Raw genomic sequence first — 23,519 nt, 5'->3', positions numbered from 1 at the left:
GATGGTGTGGGGATGGTGTGGGGATGGGGGATGCTGAGAATGTGGGGTTCGTTATCTGCAAGGACACGGACCGTGACGCGTGGTGCCAATGGAGGCACGGCTCAGGCCATGCCGTACACCGTCCATGTGACACACCCGCAGTCTCCTCCCGCTCACTCCTCACTCGGTGCCGCGTTACATGGCGGCGCAGCCGCACACGCTCCTCCGCTCCGCCAGGGGGCGCCGCCCGCAGCCCATCCCCCCCCGGAACGAACGCCCGGGCGGCGCGTGACGTCATCGCGGCGAGCGTGTGTGGGCGTGGTGCCGTCCCGGCATGCAGCGCGGCAGAACTTGAGCCCCATCTTGGCCGAGGGGGGCAGAGCTGCCCGCGCTGCCGGCGCCGCCGCGGAGACACCGCACGGACCGAGCGGCCCCCGGCACGTAACGGCACGTCCCGCCCGTCCGGCCTCCTTCGGTCCGCACAGCTCGGCCTCACCGCCCGGGGCTCCGCCTGGGGCCGCTCCGAGCGAGATGCGTCTGGCGCTGGTGTCCAGGTAGAGCGCGGCGCAGGGCGGGGGGCCGCGGCGCCGCCTGGGCCTCGTCCTCGTCCGTCCGGCGCGGGGCGGGCCGAGGGTCCGCGTGTGCGGCCGCCCCCTGCCCTGCCCTGCCCCGCCTCCCCCGGGCGGCAGGAAGGCACGAGGTACAGCCCGGCGGAGCCGCGTCCCGGCGGCGGGAGGAGGAGGAGGAGGAGGAGGAGGGCGGCAGCGGCCGGGAGGAAGGGGAGGAGCGCCGCGGCCCAACGCCCGCCGCAGGAACCCGCCGGAGGATGCACGGGAGCGGCCGGCCGTCGGCCCGCACGCACTGACAGCCCGCGGTGGGCCGCGCTCCACCGGCCCGGCCGGCCCGGCCCCTCCGAACGGGGGGAAGCATGTCCAAGATGCCGGCCAAGAAGAAGAGCTGCTTCCAGATCACCAGCGTGACCACGGCGCAGGTGGCCAGCAGCATCACCGAGGACACGGAGAGCCTGGACGACCCGGACGAGTCCCGCACCGAGGACGTGTCTTCCGAGATCTTCGACGTTTCCCGAGCCACCGACTACGGCCCCGAGGATGTCTGTGAGCGGAGCTCGTCTGAAGAAACTCTCAACAACGTGGGTGAGGCTGAAACCCCCAGCAGCGTCTCTCCCAACCTCCTCCTGGATGGGCAGCTGGCTGCGGCTGCTGTGGGGGGAGCTGCTGCGCCACCAGCGATAGCCCCCAATGGGGGGGCTGTGCCCAAGAGCTCTGCCGTGCCCCTGCCAGCTGCTGGCGCTGCGGGCGGTGGTGCTCAACCTGCCTTGCCCTCCTCGGGGCCCTCTGCACCTGGGACTATGGCTCAGACAGTGGCCGCTGCTGCGTGCAGCTCACGTTTCAGGGTGATCAAGCTGGATCACGGTACCGGGGAACCCTACAGGCGAGGACGATGGACGTGTATGGAGTATTATGACCGGGACTCTGATAGCGGTGTCTTGGGCAGGACTGGAGATTGCATTAGGCACAGCAGCACCTTTGAGCAAGCTGCTCAAGAGAGGGACAGTGGGCTCGGTGCCACAGGAGGTTCTGTTGTGGTCTCAGCTGTGCCAGCATCAGCACATGGCCCTGATTCCATAGCTGACAGTTCCCTTGCTGCTGTGTCACAGCTGCTCCAGACAGAGAAGATGAACCAGGCCTCTCTTCAGCAACCTAATTTTGTCATTGGGCAACAACAGCAGTCGCAACAACCCATAGGTGGGGCCATGCCTCAAAGTACTGCTCAGTCTATGTTTTCTGGGGCTTCGGTAGCAAATCAGCAGATAATGGTGCCACAGCAATCACAGCCACAGGTAAATACGCAGGGTGTCGCTCAGGCTGGACCCAATGGAAAAGGTATAGCACCTCCAAACGTAACGATGGGCCAGCCAAGCATTCCTGTGGCACAGCAGCAGGTGCAGCAAGCAAGCGTACCAGTGACTCAGCCTCAACAATTTGCTTATTCTCAGTCCCAGATTCCACCAGTGCACCTACTGCCAACGCAACCTTCTGGTCAGTCTGAATACATGCAACACATGACAATTATGCAGCCTCAAGGAGCTATTCAGCAGGCTCCTGCAGGCTCTGTTCCAAGTACTGCGGCTTCCAACCTGCCTGTGGGACAGGTGACCGGCCCGAGCCCTTCACCTGGGGGAGCACCGGTGATGGGGGTGCCAGCGCAGCCAGCCGAAGCAGTTGCACAGGGATCAGGAATTATGCAAAGTGGCCAGACACAAGCTGGTCAGACTGCTGTCCAGCAGCCAGGAGGTGTGGTGCAGCAAGGAATTGGACATGCAGGGGTTGTGCAACAGAAATCTGTGACTCAGCATCAAATGAGTGGAAGCAGTCAAGTGTCTGGAATGCCTGGTGCTCCCCATGCCGTGGTTTCTGGAGTTCAGAACGTGCCTGCAGTTGTGCCCGGTACAAGTGTGCCTAGTGTGTCTACCACTTCTGTTACTATGCCAAATGTTCCTGTTACTCTGGTCCAGTCACAGCTGCCTAGCCACACTTCTGTCAGCAGAAGTACCACTGTTGTCCAGCAGCAGCAGCACGTCGGGCACTCCTTGATACAAGGTGCACCTAATGTACCTACCAATCTGCCACAGTCAAACCTCGGACAGTTTCAGACTCCTGCTCAATCTGTAATAGGCCAGATTGATGATACTAGAAGAAAATCGGAACCCCTACCTCAGCCATCACTTTCTCTTACGGCCGAAATTAAACCTCTCGTGAAGCCTCCCATTCCAGACACTCTAGCAAATCCTCTTCAGTTACCTGCAAGTACTCCTATGAACAGTCTTGCCAGCTCTGTGTTTGGCATATCTATTCCTGTTGATGGTGATGAAGACAGGTATGAATTATTTTATATCACTATCAAAATACCTTTTTCTTAAGGGAACAATCTTCAAGTTACTGTCAGTGCTTTTATGAGTTCATATTTTCAAGAAGTTTTAACTGAAATTTTAGAGTTTTCTTTGCAGTGTACAATTCACTGCTTGCCTGAAAACTGTTCTGTGCTTCTTGTTCTCAGAGCAGGCAGAAAGTGGCTGTAAAGCTGCTTAGTGCACAAGAAATGTAATTTCTGGTTCAAAGATGGGCTAGAAACTGTCACCCCTCCTACAGCTCCTTGCTCACAGTGTGAGGAAGTCTATTTGCTCCTCCTTTCCTCTGAGCTTACTGTGAACCAGGCAAATGACAGCAAGGTGAAAGTAGTGCTCCGCTGCTGTGCTGCCCTCTTTGTTAGAGATGAGTGTGTTGCTGTCTTTGGGCTGTCGGGTGAGGGGCCTTGCAGGACATGGCATGCTGCTGCACTGTCCTGTCTTTTTAACCTGCTGGTAAACTCTCATTTTGTATTGTGTCAGTAAGGAGAATACTTGCACCTGGATATATGTGATGTGTTAACATAGTGGAAGGTCTACAGATAATAGTTCTCTGAATTAAACAAAAGGAATACCACTTAACTCTGCTTATCTGGGTGAGGATGTCGACTCAGTGGAAAAGTACAACCTCAAAGAAACACTTAGTTGGAAAATAGGAACAGACTTTTACAATGTAGTACGAGCAGAGCGGCCAAGGGCCTGAGAGGGAGTGCCCAGTTGTTAGGTTCTCACAGGCCTTGCAGGTTGCTTGGCATGGTGGCTGAAACTGCTCTGAACTGACTGCGCCTTTCAGGAGGGGCTGCCAGGGAGAGCAGTATTTAGCACTGAATTAAAAGCTTCACCATTTATTGCTTGTTTACTGCAATTTGGGGGAATAAAATATGAGTGGGGTACTCCTGCTCCTATTTTTAGAATAGCCATAACACCATTATGAGAGGTTCTGATGCACTAAGTTGTCCTATAGGCTTGCCCTCCCTGGGAAGAATGTCAGGCTGTAAGATAATGCTGTCGGCATTTCCTGGAGTACTTCTAGTAAAGCTGCTGTGTATGTGGGGGTGGGGAATAGGATGGGGAAGGCACCTCAAACACATCAGGCCTCAAGAATTGTATCTGTGGTGATGCTGGCCTTGTTCTCACTGCAGCTCTGATGCTGCGTTTGGGGCAGTAGTTCTGGTAAGGCATTCATACAAGAAGTGCTGTGGGCAGCTGTGCTCCACTTAAAGCTGTACAGCATTAGTAAGGCTGCAGCTGGATGTGCCTACCTTAGGGAGATTGCTGACAAACCTCAGCGCAAAGAAAAGTTTGATTTCAAACTGGTCATTTTTCAACATCCCAATATATTAAGAGAAGTAATTTTAGTCATTTTAACTGCTAATGTTCATCTTGCATAGCTTGTAATCCCAAATATTTGTATAAATAGTAGTCACAGATGTGACTGTGCCAAATGGATCACTTCATGTCATGATAAGAACTTAGCAGCAGGTGGGACACCTGTGGGGGGAATGGTGAAACAGGCCTTGGGCAGCACGTCCTGGGCAGTGGTTTTTTAAAGTAATTTTTGTAGTATATTTTTGTTTTGAAGAACTGCAGAATTGTTCTGTACAACATTAGTTTCTAAGGAAGCGCTTTTGGAAGCGTGGCCATGAGAGCCAGCAATGAGGAACAGGAACGGCTGCTGTGTGCTGTGTTTGCTGTACGTGCCACTGTGTGATGTGCGGCAGAGGAACCAACTTGTGGTTATCTTTGGAGAAATGCAGACTTCTCTGTTCCGTTCTTCTGTGCCAGGAGATAAAGGCTCACCATCCACTGCAGTGGCACAGAGTGGAGCTGTATGGCAGGGAGGCTGTGCCAGCTTGGAATAGTTTTCTTTAGGGATGCTGATAAGTAAGGAGAGCTCGCTTGAGATGTGCCTACACGTCACACGAGGTAGGAGGTGCAGTTCCAAGCTTATTTCTCACTCCCCTCAGGCAGCAGCCTGACTTCACTGATTTCAGCTTTTTAGGCACTGCTTTACCTCTGTTTGTTTTACTTGCTGAGGAGGCTTTATTACAAAACCATTGCTTGCCTGCTCTTTTTGTCTTTTTTTTTTCTTTCTTTCCAGAAGTTTAAATCACACCATTACTCCTATGGGCTTGTTTCCAGTTTTCTGGACTGAAATCAGTGGTGAAATGGTTAATGAAGACCTTCAAATGTCATTAATAGGCAGAGGGTTGACACTGATAACACTAATAAGGCACAATAGGAGTTTGCTCACCATGAGTCACTGCTCTGCCTGCAGGTTCAGGAAGTGAGCACTTGGCTTTGGTTAGAGGATTTACTTTGTGGTCCTGAGAGCTACAAATTTTGTGGAAAGTGCTTTTCCTTTCAGCCCTAATGTGCACATGGCAGGAAGGTGGATTGGTGTAGGCAGGTGTCTGCAGTTCTCCTCACACCTTTGCCTGTATTTGAGCATTCGTGACATACTTGGAACTGAATTTGCATGGATGAATCTTACGGTCATCATTCTAAAATTGATGAAAGAATACCATATAGCTCTAAGTATCTCGAGTTCATCTATTAAATCACTCACCATTTGGAATATGAAGAGGAACTCCATTAAAGGTAAACTAGTTTGAGAAGGGGCTTCATCTGAAGCAGACTGAGAACTGCAGTGAGTGGCAGAGATCTGTTACGAGAAGCAGCTTCTTGTCTGTGAAAAGTTCTTTGTGTTGTTCCTGTCTGATCACCTACTGTTCTAAATTGCTCTTTGTCTAAGGTAGAAGAGGAGGTGTATGTAGCATGACTGATAAACTGTTTTGCAGATGGAATACTAAATTTTTTGCAAGGCATTTTGCTTGAAATCCTGATATTCCTGCTTTGAATAGTCCATCACCTGCTGAGTGATGCAGAATCGGGTAATGGCGAAATCTTACCAAGGTGGGTGGAAGGGAAGTGGGGTCTGAAGGGGAAAAACCAAGTACCCTTGGCACATCATTTAAGAAGCAGAGCTGTGGTATTCAGTTTATGCAACTAATTTGCTGAGATATTAAGAAGAAATATATCTTGTACTAATTATGAAAGATCTACAGAGTGACTGAACTTGATTTTCCTCTGTAAATGTGACTATGACTAGAATAAAGAGCAGCATTCAAGGATCTGGGAAATGCTGCTCTCTGAGGCAGCCGTGAGCCTCGCAGTGCTCTTTAAATTTGTTATCTGGCAAATACTGTGAACGCAGGCAGAAGTGGGACTCAAAGATAGGTGGGCCTTCAGTAGCAGTGTGTTTCGGGGTCAGTGTATGTCAGTTCTTCTTTCACCTGTATGTCCATATGCCCAAATTCATAGTTGACAAGTGTTATGTTCCAGCTGGCTTTGTGCATGGCTTTTGTTTCTTAGGCCCTTGGGGGGAAAGGAAATATGTTGTGTGCGTTGAAAGAATGTTACTGAGAAAGCTTGTGCAAACCTCCTACATGCTTGGCAGACTTTGGGGGTAAGAAATTACCAGGAGTGCTGAAAAAGGAGCAGAGTGTCGATCACTTTCCAGAGATATCTGAGCAGCTCGAGCGGGGCAGGCTGTATTCCAGGAATGCTAATGAATGGCTGCAATTGTGAATGTCTGCTGCAGCAGCTGAACTGCTGGCAGCCTGGTTATGGTTATGCAGAGCCACACAGCACACCTCTCTGCTCAGTTAAGTCACTTATTTGTATAGTGTACTAATTGTTGCTGATAAACATAACTGGGGAACTGAGCTCCTAAGACCTTGTGTGTAATACAAGGGCAAAACTGAGGAACAGACATTAATGCAACTTTGCTACCAGCTTGTTCTGTGTTGCCCTGGGTGCATATTTATGAGGAAAAATGGCAGTGTTCTGAAAATGCATGTTAGTGAGCAGTACTTGAGGTGCATTGCTGTCGGTTATTGACTGTCCCCATCTTCGCTGTACTTTGTATACCCAAGTCCAAGCAGCTCCACTGCTGGAGGTTTTCCTTCTGTCCCCTACAGAAGAGTGCAGGTGTTCATAGCTTTTCTCTGAATGCTGTTTTGTATGGCAGGAATAATGCCATAGCTTCATAGGAGTGTGTTGGAAGTTCTTGTTCCAAGTTGAACTTTGCAATGTTTAGCAGGTTGGCTGCTGAGCTGCCAGGGCTGGGTTTCTTGCTGCTGTTAATCTCTTTTGGCCCTCGGTGACCCTGCTGCAAAAAGGAATTGCTCCTGGTTATGGTATGGTGTGTTTAAATGTTGTCCCATTGCACTTCAAGGTAGCTGTGTTTCTTTGATTATGAGGCTGGTGATTAGTAGTGCCTGTTGCTCTTGCAGAGTGCCAGCTTTGCTGACAGACAATTGATAAAGATTCCCTAGGATTCTGTGAGCGTCTTCTGCTGAAGTGTGTTTTAATTTATGGCCACACGTTGTATCAGAGGAGGGGCAGATCAGACATAAGGAGAAACTTTTTCCCTCAGAGTGGTCAGGGACCGGAATGGCTGCCCAGGGAGGTGGTGGAGTTGCCCTGGCAATATTCAAGAGGCGTCTGGATGAGGAGCTGCGAGGCATGGTTTAGTGGCTTGTGGTTATGGGAGAATGGTTGGACTGGACGATCTTGTAGGTCCTCTTCAACCTTGTGATTCTATGATTCTATGAGTTCTGGAAGATTGTTGGCCTCGTATGTTCACTTTTATTCCTGTATCTGTTGTGTAAGTACAGAATGATCTGCAGTGACTGCTGGAACTGCAGTCCTCTGAACAGATTCTTCAGATGTGCAGTCACTTGCAGTGCAGTGTGAGCAGATAGTAGATCCTGCATCCCTTGTGAGGTGGAGTTTGAGGTGTTTGTTCACACGGTGTAAGTGTTCTCAGGTATTCTTCATGTTGAGCTTGTCGTGGTGTGCCTGAGCAGAGGCAAGTCAGCCTCTTCTGTGGCTGTTCCCAGTTGTGGCAGGAGCTCCTTGCTGGGACACGGGGAGATGTGAGGTGTTGCCATCGACTCTGGCAGCTTCTAATCTCTATTTGTCTCTTTGGGAAGATGTTTTCTGCTCTGTTGTTACTTGAAGCTGCCTGCAAAGTTGTTCAGTGATTCCTGAACCACGCTGTGCTGTACCCTCCCTACAACAATTAAGATTAACTATAGTTAGTGAGAAAGCAAGTTTGAGAAATCTTGCGCTTGTTTTCTGTTTAAGCTTAAAAACAGACCTAGTCCAGTTATTCTTTATGCAGCTGTGAGTTTACGTAGTGAAAATTCACTGTGGCTGATAACTGTGGCAGCCCTGCAGAAATAGCCTGGCTGTAGTAGCACTGTGCCCAGCCTTGGTGCTGCGTGGCTGCCAGCTGGGCCAGGAGCGTGGTCAGGGTGGGCCTGGTGGTGGCAGTGGGCATTGCCTGCTTCACACTGCCTTTGGTCCATGAGTAGGGACTTCACTGTGTACAGAATAAAATCTGTTTTCTCTAGCTTGAAGGTGGTGGATTATGTTGTTTTGGAGCAGTTCGTGGGATTACTTCTAGCTAGCAAGTTGTTGGAAGGTGTAATTGGACCTATTCTGCCTTGACTTCCAAGTAGGGCGTTCTGCTCTGATTAAAATATCAACAAGGCTAGGACCGTGTTCCATAGGTTTGTTGCTGGTCCTTCTCTGAGGGAGAAAGCTCTGGGAGGTGAGGGGTTTTTTTTTTCTATCTCAACCTTGTCATAAACAATACGATTCTGACTCTCACAAACCCCTTTCTGTGAGGCATGCACTGGCCACTTAATGTGGGCTGTGACCTGCGTTTGTCGTAGGTGTCCTGTAAAAAGAACAGAAAAGCACCTCTGGCTGCCTGGAGCTTCGGTGAGTTTTTCTGGGGGAGAGAGCTACATCGATGAAGCTCTTTTCGAATAATTATTAAAATTAGTTCAGAGAGCATGTGTTCACATCTAAATTAAATGATTCGGTGTTTATGTACGTATAGATGATGTTTATAGCAACTGATGGCTAATTTTGTCAGCTAAGTCATTTAATGCAGGTGATCAGTAAGTATTTGATTGTGGAAAAAGATGCTCTCTGCTGCATTTATCATAGAATCATTAAAGTTGGAAAAGACCTCTAAGATCATCTAGCCCAGCCATCCGCCCTCCACCTACTTCACTCACTTCTGGACACGTGCAGGAGTCATTGAGCTGCGCAGCAGTTGTCTTTCATCTTTTTGGGTGAGAAGTGATGGACTTTTTCTTGAACTTCCTTGTGTATTACTAATAAATGTCATGATAGACAGAGATTCTATATGCTTCTTAGGGTAGCCTTTACTAGAAACCAGGGTAATTATGTTACGTATTGAGAACTGAATTAGTGTAAAAGGAATAGTGGAATTTCATTGAATTTCAAACTACTTCTGTCTTAAATTGAAACTTAAGAGATGGGTATTTGCTTTTTCATAAGTATTCAGTACTTGCATCAGAATATATTGTTTGAACTCTTCAGTAAAGCTGGCTCCGATAATGATTGTTAACCTAGCACGGTTACAGAATGCCATTACTTATGTCCTATGGCAAGGTGCCTCCCTGCTATTTTCCAAGGCCCAGGGTATGGAAAGTGTGGTGTTCCACTGCCCCCATTAATTTTTGCCAGTATAAATCAACTGTAGTTCTTCCTTCATAGATGCTTTCCCCCATGCTTTCAACAGTTGTAATAAAATCAGCAAAAGTGTCCCATTTCTCACACTGCTGTGCTGGTTGTGTATCTACATGTGTCAGACAGGAGTGACAAAGCGATGCCCATTAGAGAAAGCCTGGAACTACTAGCAGCAATCGGTAGACATGAGTGGACAGCTCGGTGTAGGTGCACCTGAGGCGTCTGTTCTGATTAGCTTACGTAAAGCAAATGTTTATAGAATGCCTGCACTAAAGAACACCTTGTACTAGCTGGAGTATGTAATAAAGGAGCCTGTCTTGATTTTTACACTTAGGAATTCTGTATTAACAGCAGACATATCGATATCAAATATATTAAATTACTGTAACCAGTTAAGAAATTAAGACTGATTTCCTAACATTGCCTCTGCCAGACGTCAGAGCTGTGCAGGATGCCTTCCCTCCAGCATTGGCAGCCAGTGATGGCTGTGCAGGCTGAGTGAGCAGCTGTACTCACAGTGCTCCTGAAACTGCGTGCACCTCTCTGGTGCCTTCTGCTTTGGAAGGGTGTATATTTCAAATAGAATGGCTTTAAATAAGTGTGTCAATTGAGCTGTGCAATTAAGCACAAAATAATAGAGTTTTAATGTTGATTATTTTTTTTCCTTTCCTTTTTTAATTCCACCTTGACTTTGCCACACGTTTTGAAAGTCTCTCATGTGAGCTTTGTACTCTGGTTATTGTGTTTTGTAGGAAATGCCATTGGACCAAGGTTGCAGGAAGAGGTATAAATGAAATGTCTGTTAACAGAGGAGTGGAGAAGGAATTCTGTTGTTAGGTTAAACATAATCTTGAAATACCATAAACTTCACACGGAGTTCCCTGATAAGCTACTGTTAAGGAATGGCAACCCCTCTGTGCCCCCTGGGATGGGCTCCTGAATAAACCACCCTGTGTGTTTTCGTCTGAAACCCAGCAGTGATCAGTCAGTGTCACAGGTTGTAGCTGGTAACTGAGTTAAGGGCAGCCTTCTGATGGTCAGTACGACACTGAGCTATAAACCAGCTTGTGTTCCAGATGCTGCTGGGCACCGCTGTATCTCATCTGTGTAACCTGTAGAAACCAAGGAGGCAGCTGCTATTGTCCAGCAGCGTGCATCAGCTTGGGCAACTGGTGGCTGTACATCAGTTTTCCTTGTTACTTGAATTCCTTACTGGTGGCCACAGTAAAGTCACATTTGTGTAAGATGACTGTTCTCTTAAGCAAAATTAAGCTAATGGCTGTTAATTACTACCTGCCATTCCATAGGTGCTGAATGTGTTTGCTTACTGACTTGATCTTTGGACTCTCTGAGTTGCTTTTTTTTCTCAGAGTGGCTTTTGCTGCTGTATGAACAATGTTGATGTACAAGATATACCAGCATCTTTTCTTTGCTTTGATAAACGTGGCTAAACACCTGTATTTACAGGCATGTTGGCAGGTCCATATAGACTTTTGTGCAAAGAATGAAGAGGCTAGAAGCTTGCTGAATTTTCCATCCTTCTGACGCAAGAGCATCACTTCATGGTTAATGGCCTTCTAAGACTAGGAGCACAAAGATGTTTTACTAATACATTCTATTCTTAAGCTTACTGCTGCTGTCTGAACTGTGCAATTAAACTTTGCTTTAGAGTGCTTACCCTTTGCATTCCACCCAAAAAACCCTCACCAAGACAATACAACGGAACTGAAAGGCATCTTGATTTCAGAGCATAAACCAACCTCTTTCTTTACTGCTTTCTATGCTATTTCATAGTTACATTTGGCTCCTGCAGGAGTTGATCTGATTCAGAGGAAGAACTTTAAAGCTCTTACAAGTGATATTGTGAGTCTCAAGTGGGGTGGTTGTATGGGCTGATCTGAGGGATGAAAGGGCAGAGACCTTTTGGAGCAAAAGCTGCTTGATCTCTTCTGGAATCATTGGAGTTCTACCATTCTTGTAAGAGGTCTTCCTTGTTCTTTAGTGTTCATTTGGAAACCAAATCTCATCTTTAGTTTTAAACTTTTTCTGCAGTTAGAACCCATGATGTCTGTACTCTGATTATACTCATCTGCCAAGGAGAAGAATTTCTCATATCTGCTACTTTAAACTATGTTGAGGCTGTAGTTGTCCTCCATCCGTCCTCTGTGTTTAAATTTTGTACTTACAGTTCTGGTTAACAGAAGAAAAAGAATGTAACGCATCTTCTTGTGGTCCTAGCTGAGCATTGGTAGGCTTGTGTCCTTTGGGTACAGTCTGTATCCAAAACTGTCCATGAAATCTAAAGCACGGACTCAGGAGGGCCAAATAAAACAGGATTTCATTTAGCTTGTGTATACCTCCATGTAGCACAGTAGTACTGCAAGTTTGGTACTTCTGCAAGATTTTTGGTTTTTTTTAGCTTAGGTTCTCTTCTGTGGAATTGCATTCAGCTGCTCGTTCAGTGGTTTATATTTAATGCAGCTGGTTGTTGCTACTTCATGCTTATCCTTATTGAATTGCATCCTTTTCACTTTAGACCATTGCTCCAATCGGGCAAGACCTTCCTGAATTCTGTTCCTGCTTGCTCTCCTGTGTGCTTGCAGATCATCTGTAGTTGTAAAGATAGTCTGTACTCCACTGTCCAAGTTGTGGATTGAAGTACCCCGTAACAAACTCAGAGGAGGAGACACTGCAGAGCTGTGTTTGATGCATCCTTCACTCCCGCTGATCCCCTGGAGAGCCACACGTGCAGGGTAGTTGATCAGTTGGACCCTCTTTGTGTTAATTACAGAAATGTCATGCAACGTGGCATTAAATGCTCTGCTAATTTTATAATACTATGCTTATATCTTGTATTGTTTCTTTATGAGGCCTATTCGGTTTTTTTTCTCGTAGGGAACCTAAAGTCAAACAAATTCCTTAATTCTGATTTGCTCAATAGTGGATGGTTCTACTTTGCTTTGTTTTCTGTCAGAGGTATTGAACATGGCTGTCTGACCTGCTGGCCTTGTGTTCTTCACGCTCAAAGGTAGAAGTTGAGCCTTTTTTGTCTTCTCTGTCATCCCTGTTCGTGTTACAGCCAGTGATACTGAGACAGAGCTGTCTGGTGTAGTGGGAACTCTTTGCCACTCTGAAGAAGGTGCGTTAGAGCCCAGGAGTTCTATGGTTGTAGCCCTCAGCTGCTGCCCTTTGCTGGCCACCAAATGTCCCTTTGGTTGTGTGGGAGCTCCGCTGCTCCTCGTTCAGCAGTGCAGCAGCAGAAAGGCCTCGTGTCAGCGGGGCTGTGCCTCAGAGCCTTTCTTTCAGTGGGAGGCATCTGTCTGGGTGCTTGAAGTTCTGCCAGCTTTCCAGGCAGAGTTTGAATTCAGCGTATGCTTGTTGTGATTAGCAGCAATAGGAGGATGTGCTTCTAAGTGTTCGGGAGAGTTCGGGTATGGTTTAGACTTCCCTTTAAAGGGAAGCTTGCTGCTATGAGTAGTCAGAGAACTGATAAAATTGCTGTCCTTTAACTTTAGGTAACATGTGTCACATTAGAACTGGTTAGAAACAGTAACAGTGGAGTGTTTAGAGGAAACCAATACGGTGGGTCCTGGGTCCTTCATGGAGAAGCTGAGACATTCTTCAAAGTAGGATACAGTCTGAACATTTAATATTCCTGTGCTGGTTGCCCCTGGCGGTCTCTGGGACTGGGGCCCACAGCTGCAGTGTGCTCTGGGGCTGAGGGCTCTGCCTTTGTGTCCCAGGCCTGATACAGCAGTGTCAGAACAGCTGCTGACAGTTTGGCTGTTACATGGCTGCAGTTTGCTCAATAATTAATCAAACTGAAGAGCTTTTCGTAATTCTCTAACCCTTTGCTTTTTAACGTGGTTATAAATAGGTAAAACTGAACCATGTCAGCTCAGGCCTGCACATCAGGCATCACTCATGTTACCGCTTCAGGTTTACTTATTAGGTAGTGCATCTCCCTCTATTAATACCTTGCTAAAATCTAGCTATGGAGTAGAAACAGTGCTCTTAATGATCTGGGCTGTACCAAAAAATCTCAACAGCAAGGTGTACAAGTGAGAGCTTAAGAAGAAACCTTGATACCTTTCTGGATACTCTCTTAAGTATAGTAGGAGTACACTGTGCAGTGGGTATCGGGGTAAAAATAGCTCGGATGAAAGACAGGCCCTGTGGTTGGAAGCCACAACTTTTCATACCTAGCAATAGCAACGGGGTTTTGTATACTGCAAGTAAATGTATCTTGGAAGATAAATGCCTTTCTGTTTACAGTTGCTGTCCGAGGAAGAGAATTTTCACATTCTGACATGAGTGAATTAGGAGAGCTTGGGCCCCATCTTCCCTGTAAGCAAAGGAAGGCTGTTTTATTTGCAGATGCCAGTTGCTTTCTCGTGCTGTCATTGCATCACTCAGATGCCCTTTATCTTTTGTGTTACTGCACACTGCTCTCCTGTCACTAGTTAACTGTCACACATGTAATAATATCCTCTGAAAACCTAAGAATCTCCAACTGGAGAGCATGGTATTTGTCAGCTTGACCAGGCCACTTCTGTAGCAGGCTGCAGGCTGAATTCAGTGCGTGTGGAAGGGTGAAGGGAGGAGACAGAGCAACGAGCACTGCAAGAAAATGAGTCCTGATCATCACTGATACACGGCGTTATTGACCTTGGAAAGTGGTTGGGAAGCAAATAGCTTCAGACAAAGTTCTGTTATGATGCTGCTGCTTTGATGTTCTTAAATGGAAAGACTTTAAACAGCTCTTTTCAAGTTATTTAAGAAGTACTCTCTTTGTGTACCTGTGCTTCTAATGCTGGTGTAATCTTCTGTTTTAAAACCTGTGGTAACAAATGCTGCTACCAGTGTCATTTCTGCAGATTGCTGAGTCGTGTTCTGCAGTTGTGCTGTGGGTTCTCTGCTGTAAGGATAAACTGTGGTGTCGGAAGGAGAGTTTTTAAAGCCTAAGTGTAATGCTCTGACACAGCTGCTAGCAGTGAGGGATTCTGTCTTTCTGCTTCATTTCCTATTCTGTAAGCAACAATCCAGCAGATGAGTCCTTGGATAACTGTGGTCTGCAGATTGCACTGTTGGTACCGTTGCTGTCTGTGGCGTGAATGTCTCTGAGCAAGGAGGGTCTGGGCTGTCACAAGAGTTGAGTGGCAGAGTCTGTGCTGCGGTGTTTGGTTCTCAGAGCAGTTACTGTCTGTGCTTTGCGGGCTGGCAGTGCCCAGCTGTGCTGTGAGCAGCAGTGGGCTGGCTGCAAGGCACCCTGTGGGGAGTGCTTACAGACATAGCACTGCCTTGGGTTCTCTTCCACTTTGAACTAGATTTGTTCTGCAATTGTAACTTAATCTGCTGTAGCTTGAATGTGATGTATGCAGCTCTGATTCAGAGGCCCAGTCAAAGAACTCTTGTGTTTCTAATATGAAGTGGAATTAGAAATGGAACAGAAATGCTGGGTACTGTTTGCAGAGACTTTCTGTGAAATACTATGGGAAATGTGAAGAGTGTCCTTGAATCTAGGATATGTAGCTCTAGTTGCACAGATACCTGCAGGAGGCGTGCTAGGAGGTGTTTCAGTAACAGCTTCTACAACACAGACCTTGCTTTACAGAAGCAACTTGAAATCGTGTGAGTATCTGTAGGGCTTGGGGATGATTTTTTTATTATTATTTTTATTTTATTTTTTTAATTGGTGTGTTTTCAATGGAAACCCATAGAAACATTAAGGATTTTGGTCACTGAGCTCTTCTGACTATCGGACATCAGTGTAACCTGTCTGGATAGCTCACTTTCTTTAATGCAGGCAGAATAAGAGTTGGCATTTTTATTCCATATCCATTTTCAATATTTCTGTTTGATTCTTGGATCTCATAGGAATCCGTCTACTGCATTCTACCAAGCGTTCCATTTCAACAAGTTACGTGAGTCAAAGCCCTTCTGGGATAGGTATGAATGCTTCAATATGGAATGCATACGTGCTGAGGTATGCATGAACAGCTTTGCTCTATGCAAGTTTCTCGTCATTTCATTTGTACAGAAGTGCTGCTTGTTTTCAGAGCTTCATGTTGCACTTCTGCAGCTTAGAAGTCTGAAAGCAGCCATGGAATTGAAATGTTTGAACTGAAGCTCAAAACTGAACAAGTCTGAAATACTATGACTTTTTTTTTCTTCCTTCCATTGTGCATGTATCACACATAATGTGCAACTGAAAGAGTTTAATGCTGTTCAGCTGTTAGCTGGCATTCACTAAAATGTTCACAGCTTCCTTTTACCAAAGAAATGAAACTGTCGCTGTGGCTCTTAAGTGCGATCTCAGAAAACGAAGTGTGAAAATGTTGTATTTAAACACGATTTTGATGAAGCTGAAATCCTTTGGGCTTGGTGCAAGGGAAGGAAGCTTTGTGGCTTGCACGTATTGTGCTTCAGTTAAGCCAGGTGAGTAACAAACGTGACCCATCACAAGAGATGAGGAGGAAGCAAAGCTGCTGTGTTGGCATTGAGCTCATGGCGAGAAACTGCAATGAGGTGCAACAAAGTTGTATTTGCTGTAGTTATGGCTTGTCAGAGACGCATTACTAATTCATCAGTAGCTGCGAGCTGGTTCTTCCCCACACTTCAATGATTTTTAAGGTTTATTTTTTGTCAGCATTAAGTCCTAGTGATTGTGACTCCATGTTTTGTGATGCTCTGGCCTGTCACGACACTTCTGCTTAGTGAGCTCTGTGGAATGCAGATTTTGTTCAGTTATTTGAGCACTGATAACGATGTCGTCATTGTAATGGCTGCATTTGACTTGAGAAGGCTCTTCACCTCACCAAAACTTAACTGAATCCTTCAAAGTTGGCTTGGCAGTAATTTGTGTATGGTGCAGTTCTGGCTGAATGCGATACTAATGCATCCTGCTGGGATTTGTTGGAGTGCTGGCATTGGGCAGGGTTTGAAAAGCACATCTTCCTTGTTGGTGGAGCTGTACCAAGTAACGCTGTGCATGAAGCACGAGGTGCTGGTGCTGCCCTGTGTGGGGGGGGCTGTGTTGGTGCTGGGGTTCAAGCGGCCTTTGTAGCTGTGAAACACACTGTAAGGACCTGCAGACTGAAAAACAGGAGCTTCAGGTGGGTTTTCCTAAAATGTAGCCATTATTTTTGGTAAACTTGAATTCCAGGAGGTATGGTGAAGCTTCCACTGCATTTTTATATGAAGATTAAACTTTCACAATGTAAATTCTGGATGTGGATTTTTCCCATCATGTGAGCAGTCAGAGATGTGTATGTTGCATATTGCTGCTAAACATGCTTCTCATGAAAGCAGTGAGTTGGATGAGGTCTCCCCATGGAAGGCTGTGCCAGACTTCTCCTCCCTGTGCTGTGCCTGTCTGTCAGATGAGGTGCTCCCCTTTGAGGAGGAAGGTCAGCTTAACATCTTGTGCTTTGATTGCAGCCTTATTGGTGCTTATTTTCAGGTGGAACTTTCCTGATTTGAAATTAAAAGTCTTAAAATGCCACCTGAAATCTTCTAAAAACAACACAAATATCAGGGCTTCGATCCTTTCTGACCGCTTGCTTCTCATGGAAGGCAATGGGCGAGGTGACTGCCCTCACACAGGGGGGAAAGGTGCTTTATTCTGTTAGTGCAGCTTGACTTTATCAAGACTATGGAGGAGCCGCATTGTACATCCCTGTCGCAACCTCAAACTGATTCAACTGATACAGGTCTTGTTTTCCCCTAAAGAATTCTGGGATAAAATAACCCACGCGTTGCCTCTGAGATCGATTCTTATGTTGTTCTGAATAATTGATCTTCAGAGCTTCATGTAAAACTGTAGAAAGCTTACTTGTCCTGGGGAAACAGGTACTTGTTTGCTTGATAGAAGACCCAACAATTGTGCAGCTTGAATAGAGCTGCAGCTTAAATAGAACTACAGCTCAAGGCAGGTACCTTAAATAGTGCTACAGCTGAAGGCAGGTACCTACTGTACCTCTGGGGCTGGGAATTCAGCCCACGCAGCCTCAGCCCCCCAGGATGCCCCTTGCAGCCCATCCCAGTACCTGACCGCATCCTGGGAGGAATCCTTCCCCACCTGCACTACCCTGGTGCATCTTGAGGCCACTCCCTCTCATCCTGTACCTTGTCACTGAGAAAAGAGACAGGCACCCACATGGGTACAGCCTACTGTAGAGAGCGTGGGGGGGCCCTGAAGCCCCCTCCAACCTAAACAGCTCTGCTCCCTCGGCTGCTGCCTGTGAGCTGTTTTGTATGTGCTCCAGCAGCCCAGCATCCTTCCTGCAGGGAGGGACCCCAAACTGGGCATAAGTATTTGAGATGCAGTCCCACCAAGGCTGAGAACTTCCCTGGTCCTGATGGCCGTACTAATTCTGGTGCAGGCCTGGATGCTCCTGGCCACATGGGCACACTGCTGGCAGTGCCTGCAGCCTGTACTGCTGCCTGGGTTTGACTCCATTCACAACAACCTGGGCCCAGCCACGCAGCTGGGTTTCTACCTGGTAAACAGGAGTCTGTCCACAAGGCAGTTTCTGTGGGAGAACACTGTGGGAATCTGTATCAGTGCTGTGCTGAAGTTCAAGGAAACAGCTTTGGCAGCCTTTCCTCATCCACAGAGTGGGTCACATCACAGGAGATGGCGTTAGTCAGGTAGGACCTCTGACAGATCCATGCTGATGGGCTCTGATTCCTTCTTGTCCGTGTGTGGTGTGATGGCACTCAGGATGATCTGCTGCCTGTGTTCTCTAGTGTTGTGTTCCCTCCTCCTGCTCTACTGACTATGACGCTTCCGCTAGCTGCTTATAGAATATTTATCTGCTTCTTTGTCCTGGTTGGATTGTCCTTAACAAACTCCTACCAAGGTATCTTTCCCCTGCCTCTTGCCTGGGGGCGTTCAGCCCTTTCATCACCGTGACCAACCTCCACGCAGTCCATACCTTCCTTGATGTAAAGGACTGCCTCACCTCCTCTCCTTTCCTGTCCAGTTCTGCTGAGTGCCCAAGCCATCCATCCCAGCACCCCACACCTTGCTGAGCCTGTCGTACCCGAGTGCTGAGATGAGGCTGGGAGTTCTACATCTCCCTGCCTGTTTCCCATGCTACATCATTTGAGTAGGGCTGTTGAAGTTGGGCCTGTGTCACCTGCAACAATTTCCTTGCTAAACACGTGGCATTTTATTTATGGAGTACAGGCTTTGTTGGTTTAGCAATGAAGGCTGTTCCTTTCTCAGTCTCAGAAGCTGGTTCCCTCTGTGTGCAGTGATCAGCGCTGGTGTTCCTGTGAGCCTGGATAAAATGGACCAAATAGCAGTGTATTCTTCCAGCAGCTGGGCTTGGTTTGCTGTGTGTAACTAATATTTCTGAGCATGCTGCTGATACTCACTGTAGAAAGCCATAAGCAGGTTTCCCTTACAGTGTGATTTCAGTGAGTGTTATGTATTTACAAAGAGGTAAGTTTCCAACCCTGGCTGCAAACTTTGCCTTTTCCTGCACGCCAGCTTTCTGTACCATGGCTGCACCGTGCTGATAGCAGCTCGCTCTGTGCAGAGCGTGTTGGCAGCTATTGCTTGCAGCCCACAGCTGCAGCGCTGTGCCAGGTGTGGGGCTGTGGGCTGCAGTGGGATTGCAGGGAGGTGGGGTGGGAGGGCAGTGTGCTGCTCCAGTGTGCCCTGAGATGGGCTGCAGCTCTGCTCCGTGCATGCACGGGGAGCTCCGTGCATGCACGGGGAGCTCAGTGTGCAGAGTGGGGAACGCCTCTGTGGCCCCACAGGTCTGACTCTGGGGAGGTGAAGGTGATTATTTTGTGTTTCAGTAGTGTGGCTTGAAAACGGTCTGAACACAGGAAGGCTTCAATTGCTGTAATGTGGGATTTAAAGGTACACTTCAACACTATGGAGCTGTTGTGTCACACTGCTTTGCAGTGCTGCAGCTGTGCAGTACGGCTGCTCAGACTGCCTGCAGTGCATTCAGACAGTGCAGTACAGCTGCTCAGACTGCCTGCAGTGCATTCAGATGGTGCAGTACAGCTGCTCAGACTGCCTGCAGTGCATTCAGACAGTGCAGTACAGCTGCTCAGACTGCATGCAGTGCATTCAGGTGGTGCAGTACAGCTGCTCAGACTGCCTGCAGTGCATTCAGATGGTGCAGTACGGCTGCTCAGACTGCATGCAGTGCATTCAGGTGGTGCAGTACAGCTGCTCAGACTGCATGCAGTGCATTCAGGTGGTGCAGTACAGCTGCTCAGACTGCCTGCAGTGCATTCAGACAGTGCAGTACAGCTGCTCAGACTGCCTGCAGTGCATTCAGATGGTGCAGTACGGCTGCTCTGACTGCATGCAGTGCATTCAGGTGGTGCAGTACGGCTGCTCATACTGCCTGCAGTGCATTCAGATGGTGCAGTACGGCTGCTCAGACTGCATGCAGTGCATTCAGGTGGTGCAGTACGGCTGCTCATACTGCATGCAGTGCATTCAGGTGGTGCAGTACAGCTGCTCTGACTGCATGCAGTGCATTCAGATGGTGCAGTACGGCTGCTCAGACTGCATGCAGTGCATTCAGGTGGTGCAGTACAGCTGCTCAGACTGCATGCAGTGCATTCAGGTGGTGCAGTACGGCTGCTCAGACTGCATGCAGTGCATTCAGGTGGTGCAGTACGGCTGCTCAGACTGCATGCAGTGCATTCAGACGGTTAGATGCAATCTGCTGAGAACTGACTGAAATCTGTCTGTGCAGAGCTGTCCTGGAGCCCCACACGTGGGCACGTCTCTGCTGTCAGCTGGTGCTGCTTGTAGAGCTGTAGAGGCAGAGCTGACGGGGTTATTTCTTATAGGAAGTAATCTTTAAGTGGAGTCGGAGGACAAACACTGTCAAACTTTTTTCTTCAGTGCTTTTAAGAAACAATTCAGCAGAAATTAAGCTGGAGGTGAAGACCCCGTGAGTATCCCATGAATCCGTTTCCTCCCCAGCAAAGGCAGCTGGTAGATGAGGCAGGGAATGAAAGCAGGTAATTTATTGTTTGCTCCAGTGCACTGTGCAGCTTGTGGCGTCGTACGTCTCTTCTGAGCAGCGCTAAAGTGAAGGAGCAGTGTCACGTAGGAGCTCCAGCTGCTCCGTGTGCTGGGGGATGGCGCAGAGCTGTGTGCTGGATGTGTGACACTGTGGCTTTGGCCTTGGAAGTAATGCTGAAGGAATCCTGTGGGTGCCAGCAGGTGCTGAGTTGGAACCAAGCAATGCAGTAATGCTCTAACAAAGTTTTCTGCTTATATTTACAGCGCGTCTGGTGCAAGTGTTGTTGCCATTGACAACAAAATAGAACAGGCAATGGTAAGTTAAGCCCCAGCTCGTGGCTGAGCTCACGCTCCCAGCTGTGCTGTCTTTCCTTATGTCTGTAATATCCTTTTGGTTGGGTCAGACAGAGCTTTGCTTGGGGGGGAGGAAGAGTTCTGAGCATGAAGAACTGGGACAGCCACAAACCTGGATTGTTTTAACTTCTGCTGTAAGAGCTCCTCACCTGCATTATTCGTCCTACAGCAATTTAAAACAAATTTTTGTGTAAACTTCTGCAAACAAGCTAATGGAGCTCCAGGGGGTGCTGAGAATAGCACAGCTCTTAGTGAGGTTCATTCACAGCTAACTTGTTACTTCTCTGTGCCGTGTTTTTGCATTCAGCCTCAGTTACATCCAGTTTGATTTTGTGTTGTTTGCTCTGTGTGACATGGGGCTCCCACCTCATCTGCTCGGGACGGAGCTGATGCTTTCCTTCATGCTGCCCAGCTCCAGCTGTGTGCCGGGGAGGGGGCTGGGTTGCGGTGGCTGTAGGTGTGTGGAGTTGCTGTGTGCACAGCTCACTGCTGAGTGCTGGAAGTGAAGATGCTGGTGTTTATACTGAGCTGAGCAGCCGTGTTACTCGTCCTTGGAGCTCCAGTTTTTAGATGCTGTCAGAAGTGCTCCGGCTGCCCAGCATTATTCCTGCTTGCTGCAGTGGAAGCAGCAAACTGAATGCTGGGCTGGAGGCGCTCCTGCAGGCGGTGTGACTGTTGGTTTGTTCTTTGCAGGATCTGGTGAAAAGCCATTTGATGTACGCAGTGAGAGAAGAAGTGGAAGTTCTGAAGGAACAAATAAAAGAATTAGTCGAAAGAAACTCTTTACTTGAACGAGAGAACGCACTGTTGAAATCCCTCTCAAACAACGACCAGTTATCCCAACTTTCAGCCCAACAGGCCAATCCCAGTAGCACTTTGCAGGTGCCGGCGGTGACAGCGCAGCCTGCACAGCCAGCACAGCCTCCGCAGCAGCCGAATGTCTCCTCAGCGTAAAGCTTTCCTGCCTCGTTTCAAAGCAGAACCCCCGAGAGCAGCCTGTCCTCGTGTGCCACTGATGTTCCTTCCACTTTATATGAAAGCAGTAGCCATGCTTCTGTCGCGTGTTTGGCCTTCTCAGTATTAGACAATCATCCCACCTGAGCTTTCCCTCCCCCACGTGTGGCTCAGCGCGGTCTGCTCCCGTTGTGCTGTCAGGGGCTGCTCCCATGGCCGGGGCAGCTTCCAGCCTGCCCGTGTTCAGAGGCGTCGCTTGGCCCCGGGAGCTGCCGTCCTCTCCACATTAGTCCCATTTGCCTACGTTAGTTTCATTTACGTTGTGTTATTTATTACGGGGCTGCTATTTTCATTATGTTGATGAACAATGTCACAGGACTTTTCTTTTTTATTTGAATTTTTTGCTATCTGTGTGTGTCGGTGGGACGATAGACGGGATTGCGTTGGTAGGGAAAACCCGTAGGCAATAATTGAACAAAAAGGATCCTGGCAGATTTCTAACACTAATGGCAATTCACCCTCGGTATTTATTTACGGTAGCGAAGATCAGCTGGAATGTAAATGTTGTATAGAGTGTAAGTATGAAGAGCACAGTGTGTCCGTAGGGCTGGGCACCAGCCCCAAAACACAATAACACGGACGGGCTGTTTGGATGAAGAAACTGCTCCTTTCTGTCCCTATTTCCTGGTAGAAATGGCCGCGATTCTCCGCTCTGGGACATTTCCTGTCATTTCTGGTTGGTTTTTTTTGTTTGGTTGGTTGTTTTGGTTTTTTGGGTGGGAATAAAAAGCTGTGAAATTGTTCAACCTCCTTTGTAACCAAAGAAGCGAAGCTGTGTCATTGAGTTGGTTTTTTATTTTACGATGCACATTCTCTATGTATTTTTATTTAGTGTTTCCTCATTCACACTTTCTTTGCTGTCTCGCATGATCTGCATGACCTGTTCCCCCGAACCACTCTCGTACCTCATGTTTTTATCCAGCACACTCTTATTGTAACGTGGATCAGTCTGTGAACAAGGCGAACAAGGCGCGGGGCCGCGCTGGGCTGGTGGCGGTGACGTGAGCCATCCTCTGTTCATTAAATGGTGTTTGAATTTCGTATGCAGGAAACGTTTTGTTACATTGCAGATTTTAATGTATTTAATAAATGCGACATGCAGATGACGCGCGGCGTGCACCGAGTGCTTCCGTTAAATGCACGTTTCGGAACCGGCTCCGACAGCGGCCGGTGTTTGCGCCGGGAGCACGAGCGGAACCGGAGCGTTGGGACGGGGGAGGAACCGAACCGAGCGGGGAAAGGGATGGGGCGGGACTGCGGCCCGGAGCGGCGACACCGCGCGGCGGGGAGGAGGAACGGCAGCACCCACAGCACTGTGTGCGGGATGAACCGCCAGGGGGCAGCGCTGCGGGGCGGGGCGGGGCGGGGCGCGCTGTGCTGCGGGGTGTGCTGTGCCGTGCTGTGCTGTGCCATATCGTGCTGTGCCGTGCGGGGTGTGCAGCAGGCGGAGCTGTGTGTGCGCACCCCGCGGTCGGTTCCGCTCTCGGGCATCGTCCCTCGGCCGCCCTGCGCTCCTCGTGCCCGCAGCCGCTGTTCGGTCCCGTGTCAGCCATGTCCTCGTTCCCAGCCCGTCCCGGTGCCGCGCGGAGCCGCATCCTCCCGGCCCTGAGCACGCGCCGCGCACGTGGCACGGAGCCGGCCCCGCGCGTCCATCGCCGCTCG

General features: G+C 48.5%; 1 protein-coding gene across 3 annotated transcripts; it reads left to right on the top strand.

Moving 5' to 3' along the window:
* The first annotated feature begins 320 nt into the window (after positions 1-320).
* On the top strand, positions 321-22,963 carry TSC22D2 (TSC22 domain family member 2). Of its 3 annotated transcripts, none has more exons than XM_015872133.3 (4): positions 363-2,877; positions 15,359-15,430; positions 20,754-20,805; positions 21,537-22,963. In XM_015872133.3, the coding sequence occupies exons 1-4, from the start codon at positions 908-910 to the stop codon at positions 21,795-21,797; spliced, it is 2,355 nt and encodes a 784-aa protein (XP_015727619.2). In that variant the 5' UTR covers positions 363-907; the 3' UTR covers positions 21,798-22,963. The 3 variants fall into 3 exon arrangements, with proteins under 3 accessions (XP_015727621.2, XP_015727619.2, XP_032302548.2); XM_032446657.2 differs by having other exon boundaries at positions 15,359-15,467; XM_015872135.3 differs by lacking the exon at positions 15,359-15,430 and having other exon boundaries at positions 321-2,877.
* The last annotated feature ends 556 nt before the right edge of the window (positions 22,964-23,519 follow it).

Source organism: Coturnix japonica, chromosome 12 (genome assembly GCF_054131305.1).
Source record: "Coturnix japonica strain WE chromosome 12, WE-NBRP24, whole genome shotgun sequence".
Lineage (NCBI taxonomy): Eukaryota > Metazoa > Chordata > Aves > Galliformes > Phasianidae > Coturnix > Coturnix japonica.
Note: the sequence above shows the minus strand (reverse complement) of the source record. Positions and strands in the feature narration are given on the sequence as shown.

Excerpts from the sequence above, each read along its gene's own strand:
- TSC22D2 (XM_015872133.3), top strand. The coding sequence starts at position 908 with ATGTCCAAGATGCCGGCCAAGAAGAAGAGCTGCTTCCAGATCACCAGC. Across the intron at positions 2,878-15,358 it reads GTTGATGGTGATGAAGACAG|GAATCCGTCTACTGCATTCT; the intron begins GTATGAATTATT and ends TGGATCTCATAG. Across the intron at positions 20,806-21,536 it reads ACAAAATAGAACAGGCAATG|GATCTGGTGAAAAGCCATTT; the intron begins GTAAGTTAAGCC and ends TGTTCTTTGCAG.